The 22,784-nt window shown below is 39.5% G+C and overlaps 1 protein-coding gene across 5 annotated transcripts in view; it reads left to right on the forward strand.

The window, feature by feature from the left end:
* The window catches only part of SATB2 (SATB homeobox 2), a 131,618-nt gene that overhangs the window by 4,308 nt on the left and 104,526 nt on the right, over positions 1 to 22,784 (forward strand). For all 5 annotated transcript variants that reach the window (XM_051787082.1, XM_051787077.1, XM_051787080.1 and 2 more), the window contains one exon: positions 17,904 to 18,080. In XM_051787082.1, the coding sequence (XP_051643042.1) occupies positions 17,904 to 18,080 (177 nt within the window). The remainder of the gene's footprint in view (positions 1 to 17,903; positions 18,081 to 22,784) is intronic.

Here is a 22,784-nt window from a genome sequence, read left to right on the forward strand (position 1 = left end):
TCCACTCCAGAAAGAGACTTTCATTTCTGAAAGCAAACTTTTGAGAGCTTAAGTTTCATTCATTAGTCTTCAGCTCATTTGTAAAGATGTTATAGACTGGAGTGTAACAGTCTGGGGGATTAAGAAATGCAAGAGTAATATATTTTCTTTTTCTTAACTGGTGTTCTTTAAACGGTCTCAATCTCTTTGCATTTAGGCTGTTCATAATAAAGGTTATTCATTAGTCTTTATTGATACTGAAAGCAAGAAGAAAATTATTCTTGTCTGAATACCTATCTAGGTTCTATAATACTCAATACTAAATTAGTTAAAGCAGACTTTTTTAATAAGATAATGGTGCTGTTTAAAATTGATTTAATTTTTTTTTTCTCCTGGAAATACTCTCACAATAAATCAACATAGCTAATTTCCAGATATTTTCTCTTCTGCTGTTTTTTCAAGTTTGATGTTTAAGAACTGGTGTGACAAGTGATCTTTTCCTGAATGCAGATCTCACCTGTTTCGGGTATTTTTGGAAGTCTGTATCTTTGCAGTGATCGCTGTGGTGTTAGTAATTTTTTCACTTGAGTTGTAAAATGCAGCTGTAGACGTTTGTGGAAAGGCTTACTTTTAATATACTGGCAAATTAGTATAAAACTTCTTTCAAATAAATATTAATGAAGGCTCTCCTAGTATTGTGTGTAGAATTTGACAAAAAGGAAACTATTGAAAGTCATAGTGAAATGACGTCTAAGGCTTCAGTTGTCAGACTTTCAGTTTATTCTTATTTCTCAAGCTTTAAAAAGTGCTAATATTTATTGAATGTGAATTTCGCTTGGGACAAAAGTGGAAATACTTTACTGAAAACTAGAGACCACTTTAGTTTTTGTTTTATTTTTAATTCTATGAAGTGTATCTAAAGGTTTTGAAAGCAAAGACAAATGATAGCAATTCTGTTTTTCATCTCATTTTGGGCCTTAGATTTGTAAATGCTGAAATTCCTTCTTATTTGTCAGGTGGCTTTTTGGTGTAATAATATCTGTTTCTGAAGTTAATTCCTGAGAGCAGAGCAATAAGCTCTAAACTAACTGGTGCTAAGATGAGCCTGATGACCTTTGGTAACCAGTTTTATAATCGTAGTATTTGCTGCAATTATTTTTCTAGTGACTTCCCTGAGAAATAGAGAAATACTATAGTGCTGTAGGTGTTTTTAGCTTTCTCTCTGGTTTTATGAGTGAAAAAGTGTTTTCAAATAAGCTTTTGTAGTGCAGACAGAAAATCAATTGTCCTCATGAGAAATTTTGCCTTATGACTCTCCTGTTTTTTTTTTTTTATTCCTAACATGAATGTACTTAATTCCAAGGGCCATTACAGCAGCTATAATAAACTAGTGAAGGTCACTAAAAAGATAAACGAGGTCTTAAAGGTTGTGTTTAATTGAGGGTTTAAAACTTTTGGTGCTGTTTACAATGTTGTTAGCGTCGGTCCAATGTGTTAGAGTCCGGTTTTGGTTTGCTTGACTAACCCAGTGCTTTCTAAAATGTTTCAACAGTTACCTAACCTGTCTGTTTTAAAAGCTGTATGTAATAAAGCACAAGTGCTCAAATTTTCAGGAGAGGCAGGTTTTAGAAAGGTCCCTGGGAAAAAAGGCTAATATCGCTTTAAAAAACATATGAAGTCTGGGAGAGAGTTTAGAGCAAGCAAGAGCACTATGGTGTTGACAGCTTTATATCCCTGTTGGGTAACATTCACTTACTAGAATTGGCGTCTCCTCTCAGTTAGTAATTCACTCCATAAGGATTAAAAAAAAAAAGGGATGATTAATGACGAGGAAACTTATATTTACAAAATTGTTGATTGCAGTTCATGAACCTGTTTGTGTAAGAGTGGATGTGCATGTATATACGTATGTGCTGATTTTGAAGAGTGTAGAAAATAAGCATCAAAAGCCTCTGAATGCAACTTAAAATGCTAGTATGCAGAATGAGCTGTTCTGAAGTTTGGTTTTGCTGAAATAGAAATGTAGAACCAAAATACAGCCAAGGGAACATGTTCAAATTTGGAGCAGGAAATGATTGCAAAACATTTTCTGGTTAAATTAGTTTGACGCAACCTGATAGTAATATGTTCTTATTCATTTAACTGTTAAAAACTGTGATTCAATTTACAGAATATTAATGAAGGGGAAAGCTTTCAGACAGTTCAAACCAAAGTGTATGATTGGGTTGTTAATCAGTAGCTGTGGTTGCTGTGCTTGTACAAAGTCAGATGTACCAGAAATGTGGATGCAGTGACTCTTCGGAGCGCTGCTGCTAATTGCTGTAAGCCCCCTGAAGTTGTGATATATCATGGTCGTGTGTACTTAGGTGTAGTCAGAAATCAGTTTTAATGTATCTCTGGAGTGACAGAAACACCGATTGAGAATGGCTAAAGAGCTGCTTGTCAAAATCCATTCTGCATATTTCTGCAAAAATATCGTAGGATTTGTGCTACCTTTTATATTTTTTACAAGGATTTAAAGTACTTTAGTAGAGAGAAAATTCACTTCTGTGCCAACAGAAGAGTACAGCTTGATCAAATTTGCTCCTCTGTTCTAAATGGTTAGTTGACATTGAGCTCTAAATGGCACCCTGAACAGAGTAAGGAAGCATGTTTCTCTTGTCCTTAGGAACTGAGTGAAGTGAAAGGTTAAGTTTTAGATTCCTACCCAGATCCTAGATGAAGAATATCTTCCTGCTGCCTGAAAGAAGTATGTAGCTATTTGAAAGAATTGAGCGCACTGAGATACGGAAGCTTGAAAGCCGCAAATCCTTGTTAGTTCAGGAACCAGCAGTACGTGTATACATTTTGTTTTATCCGTGGCAGAATAGTTAGAAAATGTTGCTTTGTATTTTGACATAGTTCAGTAGAGATTAGGAAGAAATGCGAAATCTTGGATTTTACATGTTTCTAATACATCATGTCGAAGAGACCTCTAATTTAACAGGAACAGCAAGAAAAGCAAGATGGTGATTTTTTTTTCAGGATTGATAGTTAAAAATGAATTTCTGGTCTTTTTGCTGATTTACACCCCTCTCTCCCTTTTCCAATCAGATCATGTCATGTAAATAGAATAAACAGAGCAGTCACTTCTGAAGGGTCATGCAGTGTATCAGCTGTATTTTTGCTGAGGTAGAAAAATAGTCTTTCTTTATGTGTTTTCAGTACTTGGTCTGTTATTAAAATAAAGACACAGTTGGTTAAAATATGTGCAATTGAACATATGCATTAAACAGAATATAGGGTATCCACCCATTCGGTGACCTAGACATAATTTGATGTTTAGAGTAATTTTGGAACTCTTAAGTTGCATCTGCAGAAAGCCACTGACAATTTTGAATTCAAGATTTAAGATTAGTGGTAGTAAACCTTTTTTTTTTGCTCTGCAACAGTTCCTAAATGTTTCAAGTCATCTCCCCACTTCCTCCCCGCCCCACACCCATGGCCATGTTAGTTAACTGCATGCTGTTATTCTTATCATGAACCAAAAGAAAGGAAAAGAAACCAACATCTTTGAAATAGTGCACGTTAATTCTCTGTTTCTCCCTCCCTTTATAAGTTGAGTCCTACCTTTTCTTAGTTTCACTGGTATAGAACATAGTATATTTACTGTCATTTATTTATAGGGCAATCCTTTGAAAACTCCTGTTAAGGTGAGTTTGTCAGTTGCTCCCCAGAATTATTCTTATGCCTAAAGAAGATGACAAAATCATATTAAAAACTATAAAGATACCAATCAGGAAACATATTCTCAAGAAATTAAATAGTGACATATTTCCCACTCAGAATTTAAATGAAGAATTCGGACATTGAAGGAAGACAAACAGTATTAGACATTCATTGTTATGAATAAACATGTAAAGGTGAAGTCTGAAGACTTCTTTCCCAAATGATTAATTTTGTGGAGTCTTTATGTTCTATTTAAATACTTTTACTGAGCTGAATATTTTATCTAGATTTAAAAGTAGAAAAAATCTGGCATAATGTAATTGTTATCAGGTCATCATTTCAACAGACAGCTACGTTATATTGAAACTTTCTAGTTTGTAGCATAGACATTCAGATGATATAATTTACTTTAAAATTTCTTTAAAAGTATTTGAATTTAGTACTCTTGATGGAGATGCTAGCCTAAATATTTATTTTTGCAGTTACTTTCTATTACTGCTGTTTTCTTTAAAGCTGTCTGTTTGGAATGGGGAGAAAAAGGGTCACAACAGTCATTTGGAGCTTAAGAAAAATACTTGAACCGGTACGATTTTTGTCACTCCCATTGACACAGAACATGGTAATACAATATGGCATCTATGATGTTGTAAAATGAAGAGAGTTATTGCAGTCATGTTTTTATATTTACCAAACATCTGTGTGACCTGTTTAGGAAAATTCTTATTTCTGTGGTTGAGCAGTCCCCAACCTGCTTTTAAATCTTATTTTTAAACTTTTCAAAATAACTGAAAATCTGTAAAACTTGAGAAGACTTTCTTTTGAATCCCAAATTGGAAGGCATAGCTAAGTTAGGCCTTTAATTACTGCCCCTCATAATTTAGTTAAATTAGTAACTACTGCTGTGTTTTTAGGATTAAAGGCCCGGTTTTTCAAGGTATAAAGTATTACCAAGTCCCTTTGAATTGATATGATGGGGATTTGTTCAAGATAACCTGTGCTTGATTCAGGCTCTGTAACTACTGAACAAGTGTGCTCTCCTTTTGAAGCTCAAAGTGGTTTTGAAACAAGCCCGCTGTGTTGAACAAGGAACCGATGCCCTCTCTAGCTTTGGAAAAAAAATTGCCTTGTTGTAATTGGTTCCTACTGTACGAAATGTCCTGGGTCAGATACGCTGGTCCCCACGGTGGCATGTGTCACTAATGCAGATGTAAGAAATAGTCACGGCAGACAAAAGGCAGCTGAGTGATAGCTTTTGAGAAATGTTTTCTAGCCTCTAGCCATACTAAAAAAAAATTGCCCTCCAACAAGCTTTGTACTTGTTGCAGAATGTTCCGCGGCAGCTTCTCTGCTGCGGGGCTGCACACAAATGAGTTTACATTGATTAGTGGTATGGAAGGCAGAAAATACGCTCTGCTGTTTAATTTGGGGGCAGTTGTTAGCCCTTCTAGCTGAGGCTTTCCTGGCCATTCACGAGTGTTGACTCCTTTAATGTGTGGTGCGTTCGCAGCCATCAAGTCGTGTTGTCAATATTGCCACAGTTCTCTAGTTAGGATTTTTTTTTTTTAATCCAGAGTTCATGTGCTTTATAGGAAAAGCATGTACTGCAGCTGTTGAGTGTACTTTGTCCCCGTATTCATTTGCATTGATCCAGATATTGGTAAGGGGAAAAATATTTTGTATTTCCAGTGCTATTTCCTTTATTTTAGGGAACTTTTAAAAAAACTTGAAATGGTATTTTTAGTTTTTTTTTTTTTCTTTTTAAACATATGTAGTAGCTCTGCTGGTATCCCCTGGAGATTTACAAATAGACAAGATGTTGGCATTTGTCTACTAGCAATTTAAGGTTGCTGACATTGAGAAACCCTTATAAAAATATTTCAAAGGTGAGGGGGATTGTTTGTTTGGTTAGTTTTTGTTTTGCTTTGGTTTTTTTTTAAGTCTTAATCTGGTTTTTAAAGATGTGAACGCCGATGTTGCTAGTATCTGAGGACTTACATAAAACCTCCTTCCAGGAGGCACTTCTACTTGCAATGAAGCTACACAAATAATTTACAGGTTGATTAAAAAATGAACCCTGCATTGCTGTTATCCTAAACTGGATGCTAGGGCAGAAATACTACCTCAACTCAAGATATATTTTAAATTTCCTATCAAATGATTATTGGTGTTTCATGCAGCAGTGTTAGGAAAAAGAGAAGGTTGTCACTATTTGTAGAAGCTGTATGAAGGGAACAGAAAGAATTTGAAGAAAAGAGACAGGTAGCTCTAGATAAGAGTTTAAGCATATGACTTGTGTTCTAAATAGAAAATTATCTGACTAATAGTAAAAACGTTCAGGCATTTTGCTCTAACTGATGTCCTTGTATCAGAGGGACATGCAATATTAAAAAATTTGAGCACAACGGTACCTTGTTAATAGCAACGTCAGCAAGGTAAAGAAGCTAAGAAAAAGCTTAATAAAAATAATCCATTAGACTCTATTTTATATGAAGCTGCAGCATATTTTGAGATAACCATTTTCAGAGTGCAGTAGAAATGTGTTCCCTCCCCTTAAATATGCTCCCTCCTTATTTGTTCCCCAAAGACACACAGAGATGAAAAGGCACACTATTGACAGCAAATCTTTTCAAAGATACTAAATCTGGCAAGAAATGTTGCAAGGGGAGTTTCTTATATCAGAAGCATGATTTGTATTGCTGCATATAGCCACAAGGTTACTTTTTCTCTTTCTCAGTTGTATCATTCTATTTGTATAATGTTGAGAAGCGGCTGGATTAGTCTGTCTTTACTTGTGTATCACCAATACCACTTCATTCTTGAGAAGTTGCTGACACTGTCAGCGTTTGGACAGAAACTTCAAATAAGTGAGGAAACTCACATAGAAGTATTTACCATTCTGGTAATCTAAACTCACAAAGAGTATTTTGTCATAAATTTAACTGACAGGCATATATTGGAAATGAAGCATGTCATTTTCAAAACTATAACCAGACTATTTTTTGAGAGTAATATATATTCATATTTTGAGCATATTTTAGTTTATATGCATTTCCATTATTTATATATTAAAATTAGATGTGCACAATTTCCAGCCTTATTATTTTGAATGGTTATTAAGAAATGTAGTTATAAAATATGAGTTATACAATACTTTGGAGTAAAAGGTGATTTTCATAATGTCTTTTCCCAACTTACAAATAACTTCTTTGCCATAACGCAAACATGTTAGCAGAGCAACATGATAGATGTGTCTTTAAGTATCGTAGTAAAAGAAAATGGCTTGTATTCTGAGGCTGTGGATAGTTTATGTTGTTTTGGACCCATTTCCCAAGCAGTGATCGAAAACAGATTACAATAACAATTATACAGTCAGAAGATGCAATATCCATTTCTGTTTTAATTGAGTGAAAGAATAATAAAAACATCATTAAGAAAAATGAGGTGGACCTGTCATACACTCTACCAATTTTTAGACTTAGAGAAAATGCAGAGTAACAGAAGTATGGTTTCTTTTTTATTTTCCTTTTTTTTTTTTTTTAAGTAGAGTTTGTTGCTCAAGCTAGAAGTCTGGGTAGTAGATTTCATACAGGCTCCTATGAGCAAGTATACAGTAAGTAGGTGTATTGCTTGACAGTAATGCTCAAGTTAGGCATTATCTGAGTATCTGGATCTGGCACAGTGATGAATGTATTGAGCCTTCCTGATTACATAAATATGATCACAGTGTCGTACTGACCTGCCATTTAGATGAGCTTGGAGAATGTCATGGATAGGTAGAAAGCAGTAAAAATTACTTCTTTGTCTTTCAAAATAAAAAGCTGTACTACTTTATAATGGTTTTCTCTTGTTTGTTTGTTTTGTGGGTTGAGGGGGGAGTTGGTGGGTTTTTTTCATATTGTTTTTGCCTCTCTCTTTTTTCATATTGTTTTTGTGGACATGAATGCTCCTGAGAGTACTTGGTCTCTTAGGCCATTGCCACCTGGGACTGGCTCTTCTATGGTCCTTTAGTTACCTCACCACCTCAGCTTTCAGACTAAAACCCAAAAGGCAGAAAGGCCCCTTGCTGGGTGACTGTGCACCCTTTGTGCCTCTGGCAGAGGGGTTTGACTGTGGCTGAAGGCCTGAGACTGAGGGATCCTGACTCTCCATTTTCTCTGAAGGTGAGTCCTGGAGCTGTTGAGCAGACATGTCCTTTCTGCTGTACCATATATGGAAAGAGATATCCTCTCTACAGTAGCCTTGGCTCTAGCCTTGTATCATACAGCTTTATAAATCAACATTTGGAATGGCATCCGAAAGTGAACTAGGAGCCAGTTCAGCCTTTGGAGTGCAGATGTAATCTGCTTTCTTTGGCTAACACCTCTCGGTGAGCACATGCATTTGCACTAACAGAAGTATCTGATTCTCTGCTGTACCTCTGTGTGCGTAATAATGTAGCAGTTCAGCTTGTTGAGCCCCAAAAGCATGGGTTGCTGACTGAATCCATACACGGTATGTCAGCCTCTAGGTAGGTCTTTTCCACTCTTGCCTGAAAATATCACTAACTGGATGAATTGTACTGGGCACACCTGAGGAGGAGAATGTACCTGTTAACTCTTGTTCCTTGACCTCATGGCCTGTTTGATAAAGATCTGGTAGTTATTAAAAACTGTTAGATTAATGTGACCTTCTGGCTGATAAAAGTAAATATTCCTAAAAGAGCAGTATTCAAACCCATAGTTGTCAAATGTGTGATCTCATCTTTGTGAAATGCAGAGTGTTCCCCCTGCAACTCTTGGTCTTCTGTTCTTGAAAAAGAAAGAAAACCAGATAATGCCACTCAGAAGTTGCCCTCTCTCTGCAGGGCAAAGATTGGAGTTGCAAGTGTGGGTGGTTGTAAGTGTGGGTTGTAAGTTGGGGTGTGAAAGATTGGAGTTGTAAGTAAAGGCCAAGTCCCAGATGCCAGTTCCTGACTCGGAATGGGCAGTAGGTGCAGGCTGGCTGAAGACTCTGTGTTGTTGACTGGTGAAAAGGGAGGCACAGGGGGAAGTTGGCTGCTTTCTAGAGAACAGAATGGTGGAGCGGCTTCTGCTCTTTCTTGATGGTGACTATCACCTCTGTTGAATTTCCTGTTGAAGATCTGATGAAGATTTCTGTGGTCTCCTTCTACCAGAAAAATACCATCTAGTATTGATATTGCTGCAGCAGTAGCCTTACCCTTGCTGAAAGTGCAGCAGGATGAATAACTCCATCAGTAACCACGAGTTGATGGTATTTATTCAGAGAGAGAGTTTAATGAGGCTCATCCTCTTGCATGTGTACTTGTGACTTTTGCCCATAACCAGTTCTGCCATATCTGTTGAAATTGTCACTTAGAAATGAGGCTTTATAATGCTGCCAGTATCTATTAGACACGAGGGAAGGAGGCAGTGATTACAGCAGTTGCAGATCGATTCAGCTTGTCCCTCTGCTGGAGCCTGCACTTGGGTTAGAAGGCAGAGGTGTAGGTGCAGTAGTTACATTAGGTTCTCTGTCAGACAATTATCTGGTAACATGAAGGAGGGGTGATACAATTTTTTCTTGGCAGGGGATGGTTCACAGGGGGTTGGATGTGAAGGAGAAAAGAACTTGCTGGTGGGTCCCATTGGAGACCCCAAAATAGGCCCGAGTGCGGTATGCAGCACTTTTTCAGAAATAAAACCTCAAACCAGCTACGAAAGCTTTTCTGTTGCATTCCAGGGGATTTACCCCAGTACCAGCAGACTAGTTAATACAACCTTCATTAAAATGCTTTTGCTAGAAGATGTTTTTTTGCTTTAAAAATTACATAATATGGTGGCATCTGCTAGCACCACCAAATTTAAGGGCTTATTAACGGTTCCAGTTTTCAGTGTTTAAAAATGTCGGTCATTAAAATTAATTTTAGGTGGAACTTGGCATAGAGAGTCTTAGCCCCTTAGGCGAATTTTGCTATGTTGTCAAGAGAAAAGCAACAGAAAGTAGTCCCCCAAACTAAAAACCCCTCACAAACCCTAAACTCATTTTTAACTTACAGAAACCAAAACCTAAAACTTTATGGGAAACTAATGGCTTAAGATGAATATTTTTTTTTTTAAAGTGAGTTTGATTTAGAAGTGTTTACTCCACTGGTTTTGCGTGAAATGAGTATATTTTCCATGAGTTCATATTATGATGTATGGCTGTGGGGTATTTTTTCTTCTTTTTTAACTGGGAAACAAGTTGAAAAAACTGAGCCGTTTTATTTAGGAAAAGCGTAGCTATAGTGTCTTCACCTCTGCCTTTTGATGTTGGACTTGATGATTTTAAGGTTTTTTTCCAATGTAACTGATTCTATGTTTCTGTTCTATGTGTTGGAAGGCCTGTGTGTGGTTCTGGTGGAGTGTGTGGCACTGGTGGTACCCCACAGGCATTCAGGCATGCTGGGGGGTGCTGGCTGGCTCCGGGGAGCTGAGCTATTTGTGCTGCCTTCTGACTCAGCCTCCCTCAAAACCGTGTTTTGAGGTCTGGCTTATCATCGCTCTCATGTTTCGCTCACTTAGGTGGAGAGGTGGAAGTGCTTTGCTGTGCTGTTTAATTCCTCCAGCCTCCTGGCTGCCCCATCCATGGCTGTCCCTGGGCTAACCCCAGTGGGGCTGCTCCCGTTCTTGCCCTTTGAACCCAACCGGTGCCACAGATTTGAAGGTTGGGTTGAGTTAGTGCAACTAGTTTAGTAAGGGGGGTTAGTTACCAGAAGCAGCTGATCCAGTTGAACTAACAAAAGGCCTCATCTCCCATGAGTAACATTTCTGTCCCAGGCACGCAGCAGGAGAGGCTGTGCTAGAGGTAAACGCTTTGTATCCTTCTCTTTCTCATGCTCTGAATACGGTTTTTCTTTTATTTTGTCTTTTGAGAAACTCAAGTATTATCAAATCAAGTTATGAGTTTCATAATATGTTTCTGTGGTGGGATAGTGGCCTGAAATATTTTGTGTTAAACAAGTAAGGCTGTTATTTCAGCTAGGAGAAGGGTTGTCTGGCTAGTTAAGCTGTCAGAAACAGGGGACATCTGCAGAGACGGTAGTGACTTATTTATAAGACTTCCTGAGATTTGGGATAGCTGTGATGGCTGGGAGACGGAAGCCACAGAAAGGTCTGGAAGCTGAAGAAGGATGTAAATAATATCTTGTGGTTTGCATTCGCCATTGGCTAAAATATATTATGTAGAAATGCATTTCCTGCCTGCAGATTTATTGAATATGTAAAGCCAGAAAAAATAACTGAGGACAAGGAGAAAGATATTGTCCTTAGTTTTACTTCCTCTGGCCCTCCTAAGAAGAAAAATTCTACAATGTAATGTTATTTAACGTGATTTTGTTTCTTTGGCAAACATTGTATTAAAATCATCTGTGGACTGAGCTTTTCTTTACCAAATTGCATCCTGGAACAAATTATTTGCAGCGGGCTTATAAACCCATGAAGAGTAGGAGTTTAACAGCATCGTGTTACTGGTTATATGCAAAATCAGATATCTCTCATTTTGTCTGGAACACACTGGAGAGCAGAGGATTAGCAGAAAGTTTTTAAACGAAACCTTTTGCTGTAAGGAGGTATTTGGCGCTTTTGTTTCGCATAGGATTGTACAGTTGCAAAGATCCCGATACGATCTCCTGTATGTGACAGAGATTTCCTGCTGGCCGCCTGTCAGTGTGTGCACACAGCTTTCTTCACGTGGTTCCGAGTGGTTAGTGACAAACAACTGCAAAGTCATTCCTCCAGTCCCCATTAAAAAAGATTTACAGTGAGAGAATTCTCGGCCTCATAATGAGACTGTTGTAAGCTGGTGCTTGATGCATAAAAGGCTGAAACACAGTCCATTTACCCAAACCAAGCATTTATTGTAAATAAGTTAAGTGCCAACAGCTTATATTCTGTCCGATTTAATTATATTCATAATTTATGGGGCAACTTGAAAGTGAGCCTTAATGGACATTCCTAACACTTGCTGAAATGTGTGAGCTCTGTCTCTTCCACCTCATCACTGAATTGCACCGGCATGGGCTGAACCCGGGATCTACTTCAAGCCGGATCCTTCCTGAGTGTGAATGCGTGTGGCACTGTGGAAATGGTACAGTTGTGCCTGTTCAGCCTGTCTCCTGCATTTGCAGCCCTCAGCTGGACTCTGCAGGATTTTCTGGGGAAGATCTCACATCACCACCAGCTACAGCTACGCTGTGATTTAAGTAAAAGTGGTGGTGAGACCGGAACAACCCCCTTTTTTTCCAATACTATTTGATGCCTTTCCTCTTAGAAAAAAACCCAACCAACCGAACAAAAAAGCTCATTTTGGAATGCAGTTGATCTTTTCCAATTATGAATTTATCTTCTCTTGTTACATGTGATCTCAAAGGTCTTTTCCAACTACAATGATTCTGTGATTCAATGTTTGTTCAGCTAGTTGAGTCTTGAATAGAAAACTCCTGGTTATTAGCATGAGCACTAGGTTTTAACTTCTGATCACTTCAGTATTTGCAGTTTGCACCGTTCTGAAGTGACACACTGAAGCTTTAAAGCTTCCCTTTTAATTTTCTTTCCTTTTTTTTTCTTTTTTTTTTTTTTAACTTGGTGGTAGTGTTAAGTTTTTCAGAAAGGAAATTATGGATTTATGTTGCACTAGGATGCAGGATGGTGCCTTTGCTGCAGAAATTCACGTACTTCTGTAACTGAAAGCTCTCAAACTTAATTGGTTTCTGCCTTTTCAATTAGAGCTGTAGTATGTGAAAAGGAGAACTGGCAAACCTCTCCTGTTCCTCATGGATGCCGATTCCTGCCTTTTAAAGCAGTTTTCTCAGTTTAGGTTCATTTTTTGAATTTGTTTAAAAGAAAGGGAAAGACAGTTAAATACCAGACTGGTTTATGTAAGGTCAGCTCTATTGCAATGCAAAGAGAAATAAATAAGTGGGCTGCTTTCCCTTCGCTGCCTTTGCTGGATAAAGGTCTCTCTCCTAAAGAAAAAAACAGAAGCAGGTTTAGGAAATGCTTGTAGTGTGATTCCTTCCTGTGGTTACTGCCAGTTGTGAAAGCATGCTTTATTGTTAAATATATGGGATCTTTATCTAGATAATTTCCTCAAGACAATCTATACTTTGCTATTTGGGCTTCCTTGTCTCTGTCACAGGGTAAGGGTCTGATCTTAGAAGTCCAGCTGAAGTTGCCTGTAATTCAGTGTTTTGAGATGTGCATGGGAATAAATATTTGTGAATTCTGCTCTTGCTGTTGTCTACATTTCTTCTTTTTCCTTTTCTCTTCTCTTCTCTTCTCTGTATTGGAAAGACCAGCTTAGAGAACGGCCCATGTTACAATCTCTGCTAGGGAAAACGTTTTCTGCATACCCTAATGAAGAGTTTTCAGTAGTTTATGAATTTTAAAGAAGATGTCCTGGTTTCTGAATTACAAACCATAGAAATTTGCTTTGTCTTCATGGGAGATTACTCTGTCTGTGTGTGTGTCTGTGTTCTGTTTAAAAAAAAAAAACCCAAAACAACAAAAACCCAGCCAACAAACAAAATCTAAAAATCCAAAGCACAACAGCAACAACAAAAACTTTATTTTCCACTTTCTTCATTTGATAAAAATCTCTCCACTGTAGAATGATTTCCTTTGGGTTTGACACCACCATTTGATCTCAGTTTTTAATAATTTTGGTGGGTTTTGCTCCCAGAAGAAAACATGCTTGTGCTGTGAAGTATTCCCACTAGAAAGCTGGGAAGTCTTAAAACCTCCTGTTACTCAGGGCAAAGAACTGGCTTCTTTATTAATTCCCTGCTAGACAACCCCTGTACAGTAAATCTTACTGTAACACCATGCTGTTGAAATTAATCAAACTGATGTTTGGAAATTGTTCAAATTATATTATATTAAATTAAATAACACCTAGATGGGCCTCAAAACTGTGCTGATGGAAAGAGATTTTAATCTAAAAAGACAAATTTTATTGGTGTCTCTTCTTGTTGGTTGATCTTAATTTTATACTTATTAGGACATGCAAGCACTGCTCTCTGTTTAATGGCTGGAGAGGTGGGTGGCTGAAAGAGCAACCTGCTCCTCAGCTTTCTGTGTCCTTTTCTTCTTTGTTGTGATTGCCAAGTCTACGATGGTTATGTGGAAGTGGACAATACATAGAAGTTTAGTGCCAATAATATCACATTTATTACTTGTTTAAAGCATGTACTGCACAAAGTATGATTTGCAAATGAACAAAAGAAACAGTGCAGGACTTCTTAATATCTGTTCTCTCTCATCCTTCTAGTTGGTCATTAGAAATTCGCAGCTTTTACCTGGAAGTCTTAAAAATGAAAATGTTTTCCAGGGAGCTGTATGACTGCAGTTTGATAATACTTTTAACTGGCTTTAAGGTTGTTTTTGGAAAAATGAATGCTTTATGCAGCAGAGTCTCCCAGGTTTTCACTTCTTGAATTAAATACCTATTTCTCTTTCCTTCATTTTAAAGAATTGATTGCTCCCCAGTGAAATAAAACTATAGATTAAAATGGACAAGGAGGAGAAAATGTGTATTTGGACGCTGGTCTCTGATACATATTTAATTTCTTCTTGATTTCTCTGACCCTTAGAAGAGTCTTAGCAAAAAAGCTGTGTTTACAAAGTCTTTTCTGTACATTGCAGCTTTTCCATGAAAGCAGCAGTGGAGCTTAAATTTCGTCTCTGATTTGTTTTAAATATATATGTTATATAAATGTACTGGTCACTACTAACCATTCTGATCTTCCGGGTCATAGTGGGAACAGTTTTTCAGGGGTCTCTTTCATGGGTTATATGTAATTCTTACTGTGTATGGATGTTCTTATAAAAGCCTTTATGTAGGTCTTAGTTTACGCTCCCCTGACATTTTATGCAGATGCCATCTATATGGGGTCAAAGCTCTGTGAGAAGTATGAAAGAGCTACTTCTAAGTCAGTTAAGTGAATCAAAATCAAGGAGAAAAAGTCTTTTTTATGATTTGAGATTGCTGGTAATGTTTTGTGTGCATACCAACGTTGTGTTCATCCTTTAAGGAAACAAACTGTTTCCTTTTTTAGCCCTCAGATTACCCCCGTTTTTCTCCATGTGTGAAAATCCATGCCGTGTGTCATCCACCATGAGCTGTACAGCATCACTCACTGCAGCATCTTTCTGGAACTGGGAGAGCGAGTGCACACAGTTTCAGTGCCGAGGGAACCTCAGCCCTTTCTGTGCATGTGCATGGGCAAGAGAGCATGACAGGAGCTCTGGCTGATCGGTCGTTAGGGAAAGAGCTGAGGAGTTTCAGGATTTATGAGTAAGGCTGGCTTGCACTGCAGTAGCACTGCATGTGAGACTTCATTATGGATGCTTGGTCTCCTGCTCTCTGAGTATTGCTCTAGGTTCTTCAACTGGAATGACAGTGAGCAATGACTAACTTGTATAGCTCTTCTCTAAGGGCCCTGTAGTGAGCTGGAGGTGTAACATATGCATGTAGGAGTGAGGCATGGTGTGTATCAGTGTGTAAAGAGCATGTTGACCTCTGACTGCAGGTATTTTTCCTTCTGATTCCAACATACTGAAAGTATGTTAATTTATTTTCAGATAACGTCAGGTAACCGAGAAGCTTGGGGTAAAAAGTCCATTGGAGACATGACAGTTTAACTCTCCAATGCAAAATAGAGGGCAAAGCAGTTGAAACTTCCTTGGAGTAATATTTACTTGGAAATAGGTTGGATTACTGTTGTTTTTTACTAAAATAAAATTGGTATTAAGATTCCAGATGCCATAGTGAGAGGCATGAGAATGGGTTAGCAATGACAGATGTGGTAACCTGCCCTTTGCTCTCTGCTTTTAAGATACTAATAGCAGTTTATCATCAGTTACACTGGGTCACTGAGTCCCTGAGTTCAGAGATTTTTTTTTCATATGCTGTTTCTGTAGCAGGGTCCCTGCAAGCATGGACAGCAGGATGGGGCAGGAAAATCATCGTGGGCAGGGGTCCTGAGGGTCCTTTGTGCCATCCATAAAGTGATATCGTGAATGGCATCAGTTCTAGCTTTTGAGATCCTGTTTGTACTCAGACAGCAAGGGACGAGAGCGGGGAACAGGTGCAACTTCTGTGCTGAAAAGGAGAGGCTGTTGTTTGACAAGGAAAGCATCCAGCAGGAGGATAAAAAACACTATGGCCTCCCTCTCATCAGTTTGCTTCATCACTTTTCCTGTCTTGCCAAATTGTAATTTACACAACTGATATTACAGCCTCAGCATTTGGCCAATTATCCTAATCTTTTGCCAAGACATTAATAGCCCCATCAAAAGTGCTGTGACAGCCTGTATGTTCGACAGGACTGGAAGTTTGTCACTTAAAGAGACTTAGTTTTGTTTTAGCTAGTTAAATGGTTTATGAACAAATAGAATTCAAGTTTTAACCTTTGATAGGAAGAGAAATTTTGTCACTGATTTCAGTGGAATGTGATCAGCCATGTGCTGTCTTTTCAGGAAAGCACCTGGAGATTTTTTTTCACTGAGACTTTTTTTAGCACGGTGTGTTAGAATTTGGCTGCTTGAACTTGCAAAATGCATCAATTTAACCCAGAATCAAGCAGTGAAGAGGGAGCAGTATCTGTGTGATGCTGTAACCTTCTTGCAAATTACTTCAGGATGTGTTTCAAAACAAATAACTAAAACACATCAACTGGATATCGTAGCCTGTAACTCCTGTTGTGGGCCTCTCACAAAGTGAGAATTGTGTATCTAAAATATCTTTTAAAGTAATTTAGTCTCTGGAAATTCAAGACAAGGAGTATTTAAGTCCCTTAGCAGTTGTTGGTGTGACTGTATTTATTTCAGGGCAGGATGACTCCTCTGAAGGGGTATGTAACTATTGGTTTGTAGATACTGACGCTACAGATAGTAGAATATCTCAAAGATATTTAATGAACTTCATGCAGGAGACCTGAAATGTGGCTTTCTCTTCTTTTTCCCCTAAAGAAATGCCTGGTCCAAGAATACAGTGATTTGTGTCCGGTCTTTCATAAACATATAGAGATATTTTTTTTGTAGTTATTTTCTACTGGAAATGGTTATGTTTCATTCTGAACAATAAGATTTAGAGGAGAGCTTTCTGGTGGTATTATGAGCCTTGGGCGACACATCTGGAAAACTGCTATAGGCTGAGGTTGGTCTCTGCCCCAGTATTTCCTAGTTTATCTAGGGACTAAGAAGTTGTAACCGATTAATAAATTTCTGTGACTGCAGGTAATGGTTTTTCCTTTGGCACTCTGACTACAGCCAGGCCTGTAGCAGGTGATGGAAATGGTTGTGCAGTTCTGTAGGTTTTCTGTCTGTTCCCTCTTCCCTCGGTGCATGCACTGTAGGGTTGTTCCCTGCAAATTGGCATGTTTCTCTACTGCCTGTTGTATTGAATCCCTTTAAGTTTGTGCCCCACAATTTATTGCCATAGATGACTTGATCCTGTAACCACAAAAGTAAATTTACAATAAAACAGAACAAAATTAAATCCAGACCACCCCCTGAGTTTTCCACTTCTGTGGTTCCTCCTCATCCTTGATGCTCTTTCAAAGAGAGCCGTTCTCACTCTCTTCATGCATGCAGCAAGAGGACAGCCACGGGTCTCTCCAGGTCTGTGTAACCATCAGCTGCCAACACAAGGTTATAATTTTCAGCAAAATAAATGGGAGAATATTTTCCATGTACAGTGAGAAGACTGGCCATGGTCTAAAAATGCACACAGACCTCAGTGTCCCCCAAGGGGACCTGCCTCTGCTGATTCCTCCATGCGTTTGCTGTGTAGAGAGAAGCAGAAGTGGCATTTGTGTGTTGGGTTTTTGTATGGCTGAAAGTGGAGAAGCTCTGACCTGAAAGAATAGAGACATCCATGGAACTGTAGAAAACTTCTGCTATGTTGAAAAAATCTTATTAGGAAATCGTGTTCATCCTAATGCTGACTCTGATTCTGTTCCTGAACTGTATTCTCTTGAGCTTTTAGTGTGGTTTTTAAATGAGTCAAGTGATGAGACTTCAGTATTTCCCTTGGAAAGAAAACAAAAGCTATCCCACGGGGAAGAAAGGCAGATTTCCACTTATGATGAGCCTTCTAGGAGGTGTTTTAATTTACAGCTTTAATCAGAGATGTATGACACACTTCTTGTTCCTCTCTTATTGATGCTTTGTTGTTTTTGGGGTTTTTTTCCCATCCAGGTTTGATGATTCCCGTCTTTTGTGTGGTGGAGCAGTCGGACGCCTCTCTTGAATACGATAATCGAGAAGAGCATGCTGAGTTCGTTCTGGTTCGCAAAGATGTGCTCTTTAGCCAGCTGGTGGAGACAGCGCTCCTGGCTCTGGGGTATTCCCACAGTTCTGCAGCTCAGGCACAAGGTATTCAGTAAAGTTCTTTTCCCCCCTCCTCTGCACTGCAGAAGACAGCACCTGAGGTTGTTCAATGTAAGGAGAAAGCAAGAAAATTAGTGGCAAATCTTGGAAGTGGTTATATCAGTGTGTTAATTGTTTAATCTTAAACTAGGTGTACAACAAGCCCTACCTTGTTAACCTGCCTAGAAAGCACTAGGTAGATCTTGCTGAAGCGTGCAATATGGTGATAATGATCAGTCAGCATATTCAGACACACTTGTTCTGTACCACAAGGCAGGTCGCTGCTCCCAGGAAGTCAGCCCAGAAGAACTGGGTAGAACCTGTAGGTGTACAGCTAGATGGTATCCAGTGTTCTTCTTTGTCGCAGGGCTATTTTGAACAGAGTATTGTAGCCTTTCGTATTTTAAATTATACATTGTAGAGAATGGTTACATATGTATACATGCTTTCTTTATGGCAAATAGTTGTAGGGCTAAATGTGCAGGCTAATTTCTCTTTTTTCACTTACCTGCTATATTGCTACAAAGCTCTGTGTAAAGCTCTACAGTTCCTTCCACTTAGAGATGATTCTCTGTTAGCAGCAAAATCCTAAAATAAACAAAGCTTTCCTTCCCTACCCAAAATATCAGCTTGAAAAAAAACAAACTGAAAATCCTAATCTTGAGGGAGATGGGCAGGAGGTGGTGGGCTGGGAGAAATCTTTTCAGAATGAACCTTGCATTTCAAGAGGCTTTTTAATACTAAACAGGTTATTTCAGTGCTTATTCTTTTGGATGAGAAACCTTTAGGTTTGTTTCATCTCCATATCACCAATAAAACCTGTGCACATTTAGAGTAGTTTAATAGCAACTTTGCCTGGGGATTTGGATTTTGTCCGTTGGTTTTAGTTATTTTGTATAGCTGGGTATTTGAACGTGGGAACAGAGGGAACATTGGTGGTGTTGAATCCAGGAGTTCCAGGCAGTGGTTAATAGCATGGACTCCTTGTACAAACTTCTTTCCAAGCAGGGTGATAGTGATTCATTTCCTCTGTCAGACTCTGCTCTGTGAGAGAGGCTCAGGTTCTTTATACAGGCAAAGCTCATGAACATGTGTTTATTTACATAATATGGTAATAAAAGCTCTGCAAGAAGGTAGTTGTTTTGGTTTTTAATATTAAATGTTTCGTGTCATCTTAGGAACTCTTTTTTTTCTGAATGTAAAAGGTCAGCGTATTCCACTGTTTCCATCCTGGTGAGCCAGCTTTCTGTTTGACAGCACTATCCATCTCAGTTAACACAGTTGCTCAACATGTTGCGAGCTAACATGTGGAACATGCTGCATTAGGTGGCCAAAATTTGATTCTTGGCACTTACGGAGGGGAATGGGCATTGCAGAAAAGCTGCTCCATGGAGGCATGCCATGCAGTGCAGTGATCCACACTGGCTCAGCATCTCACTGGGGGGAACCTTGCTTTTGCAGCATCTCTCTGTTGTGAGAATAGTGAGGAGGAGAGACAGATTGGCTCACGAAGGAAATCAGTCACTGTGCAGGGAGGAAATGGCCACTGCGTTTTTGAACTACAGGCTTTGACAATGAGCAGGTTCAGCTACTGATCTCTCCCTTGACGTATTGCTCAAATAACCTGACTAGAAAATAAAATATCTAATTGTTATAATTAGTCTAAAAGAAAATACTTCAATATTTTCATCTTTGAGGCAGCAATTACCTTCCACTAGACAATATCAGATGGCATATATGTATACATATATATATAAATGTCTTAAAGATCCATAGCTAACAAATCTCTTGGTCAGGTTATTTACCTTCACACGGAAGGACCAATCCACCAAAGTCTTTTAGACATCCTGAGCAAATACTGCTGGCCATGCTGATTTTATTATATGAAGCTGAAGTATGCAGCATGTTCTGTAGCATCTTGCCTCTTTGCTAGCTGTCTGTAAGCTGAGGGATGAGGTACAGACAGAGACAGAGTGCCAATAGATTTCTGAGATTGTTTTGTTTAATTTGAAAATTAATAGAATATTGGGTTCTAATCTGTTAACTAGAGTTGACAGAAGCATACTGCTAAATTGCTGCTATAAGGACTTATTAAGGGAACACAATTTTCTGATATTAAAAACGGAAGAAAAATAAAGCTGTTTGCTTTATTCATTCTGGCTGTAGGAAGAAAAGTCTGCTTCTATTCTAGCGCTTGGGATTGATTTCCATTAGCAATACACATTAATAAACGGTCACTTAGTTCTTCTTCATGATCAGCTGAATTACAGGATCTGTATGAGAAGCTGAAGATCCTCAGGTGCATTTTTCAAAGCTTTGAGCAACATGCCGTGCAAAATGGTGACGGGAGTAGGTGTCCCCATGTCCTCCAGAGACAAAGTAAATGAGTTTATCAAAGCTTTGGTATTGTAAAAGCTGTAACATAGTATGTCGTAATTATCACCTTTTGAGTTGGGAAAGTGTTTCATTTTGCCCCCCTCTTCTTTTGGATGACTCTGAGAGGAGCAGCAATTTCATTTCATCTTGTGAGAAACACTGTGCCTTCACCTGTTCTTTTTAGAACAGAGTCTTCCAGGCTGGGGGGAAAGAGGAGCTGTGGCAGTAGAGAGAACTGCTGTACCACTTCACGCTGCCTTTGCTGTGGTTCACCATGGCAGTCCTGCAGAGCTACCGAGGCTCGAGCAGGCGGTGCGTGCCCGGCCTTCAGGGCCCTGCCTCGCGATGCCTGGCTGCACAGCAGAGCCTGGCTACTAGAAAGGGAACATGGCACAGAGTGGTAGGTGGCATGTTGCCTCCCTGAGGGGTCTGTGTGCCCAAAGGGGCACTGCCATGGGGCTGCTGGCCAGGGCTGCAGCCTGGAGCTGCAGAGTTCTCCGAGGAGGTGACGCTGTGTCCAAACATATGAGCTGTAATCTGCGCACACACAGCTGCCACCTGGCCTGAGCATCACGTACTGGCTTGTGGTCACTTGGCTGACCATGGATAATTTTTATTCCTGGTCATTAGGTAAATACATAAGCTTTAGCATAAACAATCTTGAGACAAATATGTATCACGAGGTTTACATGAAGGTGGCCCATGCCTCACTGTAAGAAGCTCTTTATTCCCACACAGTTTGGCCAGGACACATTTATTCCACAAACAGCTGGTTGTGAATGTTTTTTGTTGATGGTGGTGGGAGCAGAGACTTTTCCAGTGAGTGCTGCCCTCGTGAAACTTCCCTTTTCTGACAGGAGCTGTGAAATATCTTGTGGAACAGCATGGGAATTCGTTAACAGCTTGGCACTGGGGTGTGAAAGTTGGTGGTGTGAATGGCAACAAAGGTTTAATAAACATTTATGTATTTTTCTTTCATCACTTGAGTCTACACCTGACAGTAGGGAACCTGCTACGTGTGCCTTTCAGAGAGGAAAAGAGTCATGCTTTAAAGGGGCACCTGTTCTATATGTAGTTTATTAAAATTTCCATGCCTGGATGAAATTTTTTTTTTTTCCATGAGTGAGCTATTCTAACTGGTCTGTGCAAGAGAAGGGAACTCGTAGGAGGTACAGAGTACTGAGTGCTAGGACCAAAGTAGTATGAAAGTAACCAAAATCTGGTGTACCCTGTGTACAGTCCTGCAGCTTTGGGACCTGCTGTGAAAGCTGATTCCCTCCTCAGTGTGGGGTGGAAGAAGGGCAGAGCTAGTTTGATGCTTTTAGTGTCTACTTTCTTAAAACCCACATGACAAAGAAAATAGTGTGCTTTCTTGTGGATACATGTTTTTTCTTTTGACCAGTTCCTTGTTAGCTGTTGTAAGTGGGTCCACAGACTGGTATGTGTTGTCTGCAGAAGTTATCCAAGGTGAATGGACTGTTGAAATGTGGATTGCCTTCCCCCAGGTCCTTCAGCTGGATGTGTTGGCAGGGCAGCGTGGGGTGCCTGCCCTGATTGCTGCCTGGGGGCAGCTTTAGTGGGGTACTGACAAGATAGTTGCTTGGGTTAGTTGCTGTGTGTAGCCACAACGAGGAAAGGGGCCTAGAGGAGAGTGAAATGGTGCTCAGATGCCAAGTGGAGCAGAAGGAAGGAGAAAACAGCGGAGGGAAGTTAACACAGAGCAAGGGAAACATTAGATCTTTCCCATCCCTGCCACTGTAGAGATTGCCAAGCCAGGGTTCTTAAGCAATGTATTGCCTTGAGCAGAGCCATTGCAAGAGGCAGTGTCTGTTATTGTCACTGCTCCAAGGCAGCATCTTGGAGGCCTCTCTTCATGTACCCAGTTTCTTCTAGTGCTGTGTACGGACTACAGATAGGGAAGACTTGTGGCTGCAAACAGCTGTGGGTCAGAGTGGAGGGCTGGAAGGAGAGGCTGGCAGTGGTTGGTGGGGAAGGTGTAGAAGAACAAGAAATGACAAAAGTTTAAGTATCTTGCCTTGCCATGTGGAATTGCGATAGTGCACAGGGACGAGAGTCATACTCTGTGGGGATTGTGGTTTAGTAAGCTCAGATCAGACAGCTCAGCCCCGTCAACCTTGCATCACTGGAGTGGGAAAGAGGAGAATTTTGTTGCTGCTGGTCGGTGCCTGACCAGAGTAGCTGAGGGGGTACCTCTGCCCAAATTTCATGACACCCAGAAATGTATCTCAGGACTAATGGTCCTACTTCAGCTGCCTTGCTTGTGAAGCTCTGATATTGCTTGCAGTCAGGGGACAGCTTGGTTTTGGTGCTTCT

This window comes from Manacus candei, unplaced genomic scaffold, assembly GCF_025592945.1.
Source record: "Manacus candei isolate 608988 ecotype Guabito, Panama unplaced genomic scaffold, ASM2559294v1 h1tg000023l, whole genome shotgun sequence".
NCBI classification, from domain to species: domain Eukaryota; kingdom Metazoa; phylum Chordata; class Aves; order Passeriformes; family Pipridae; genus Manacus; species Manacus candei.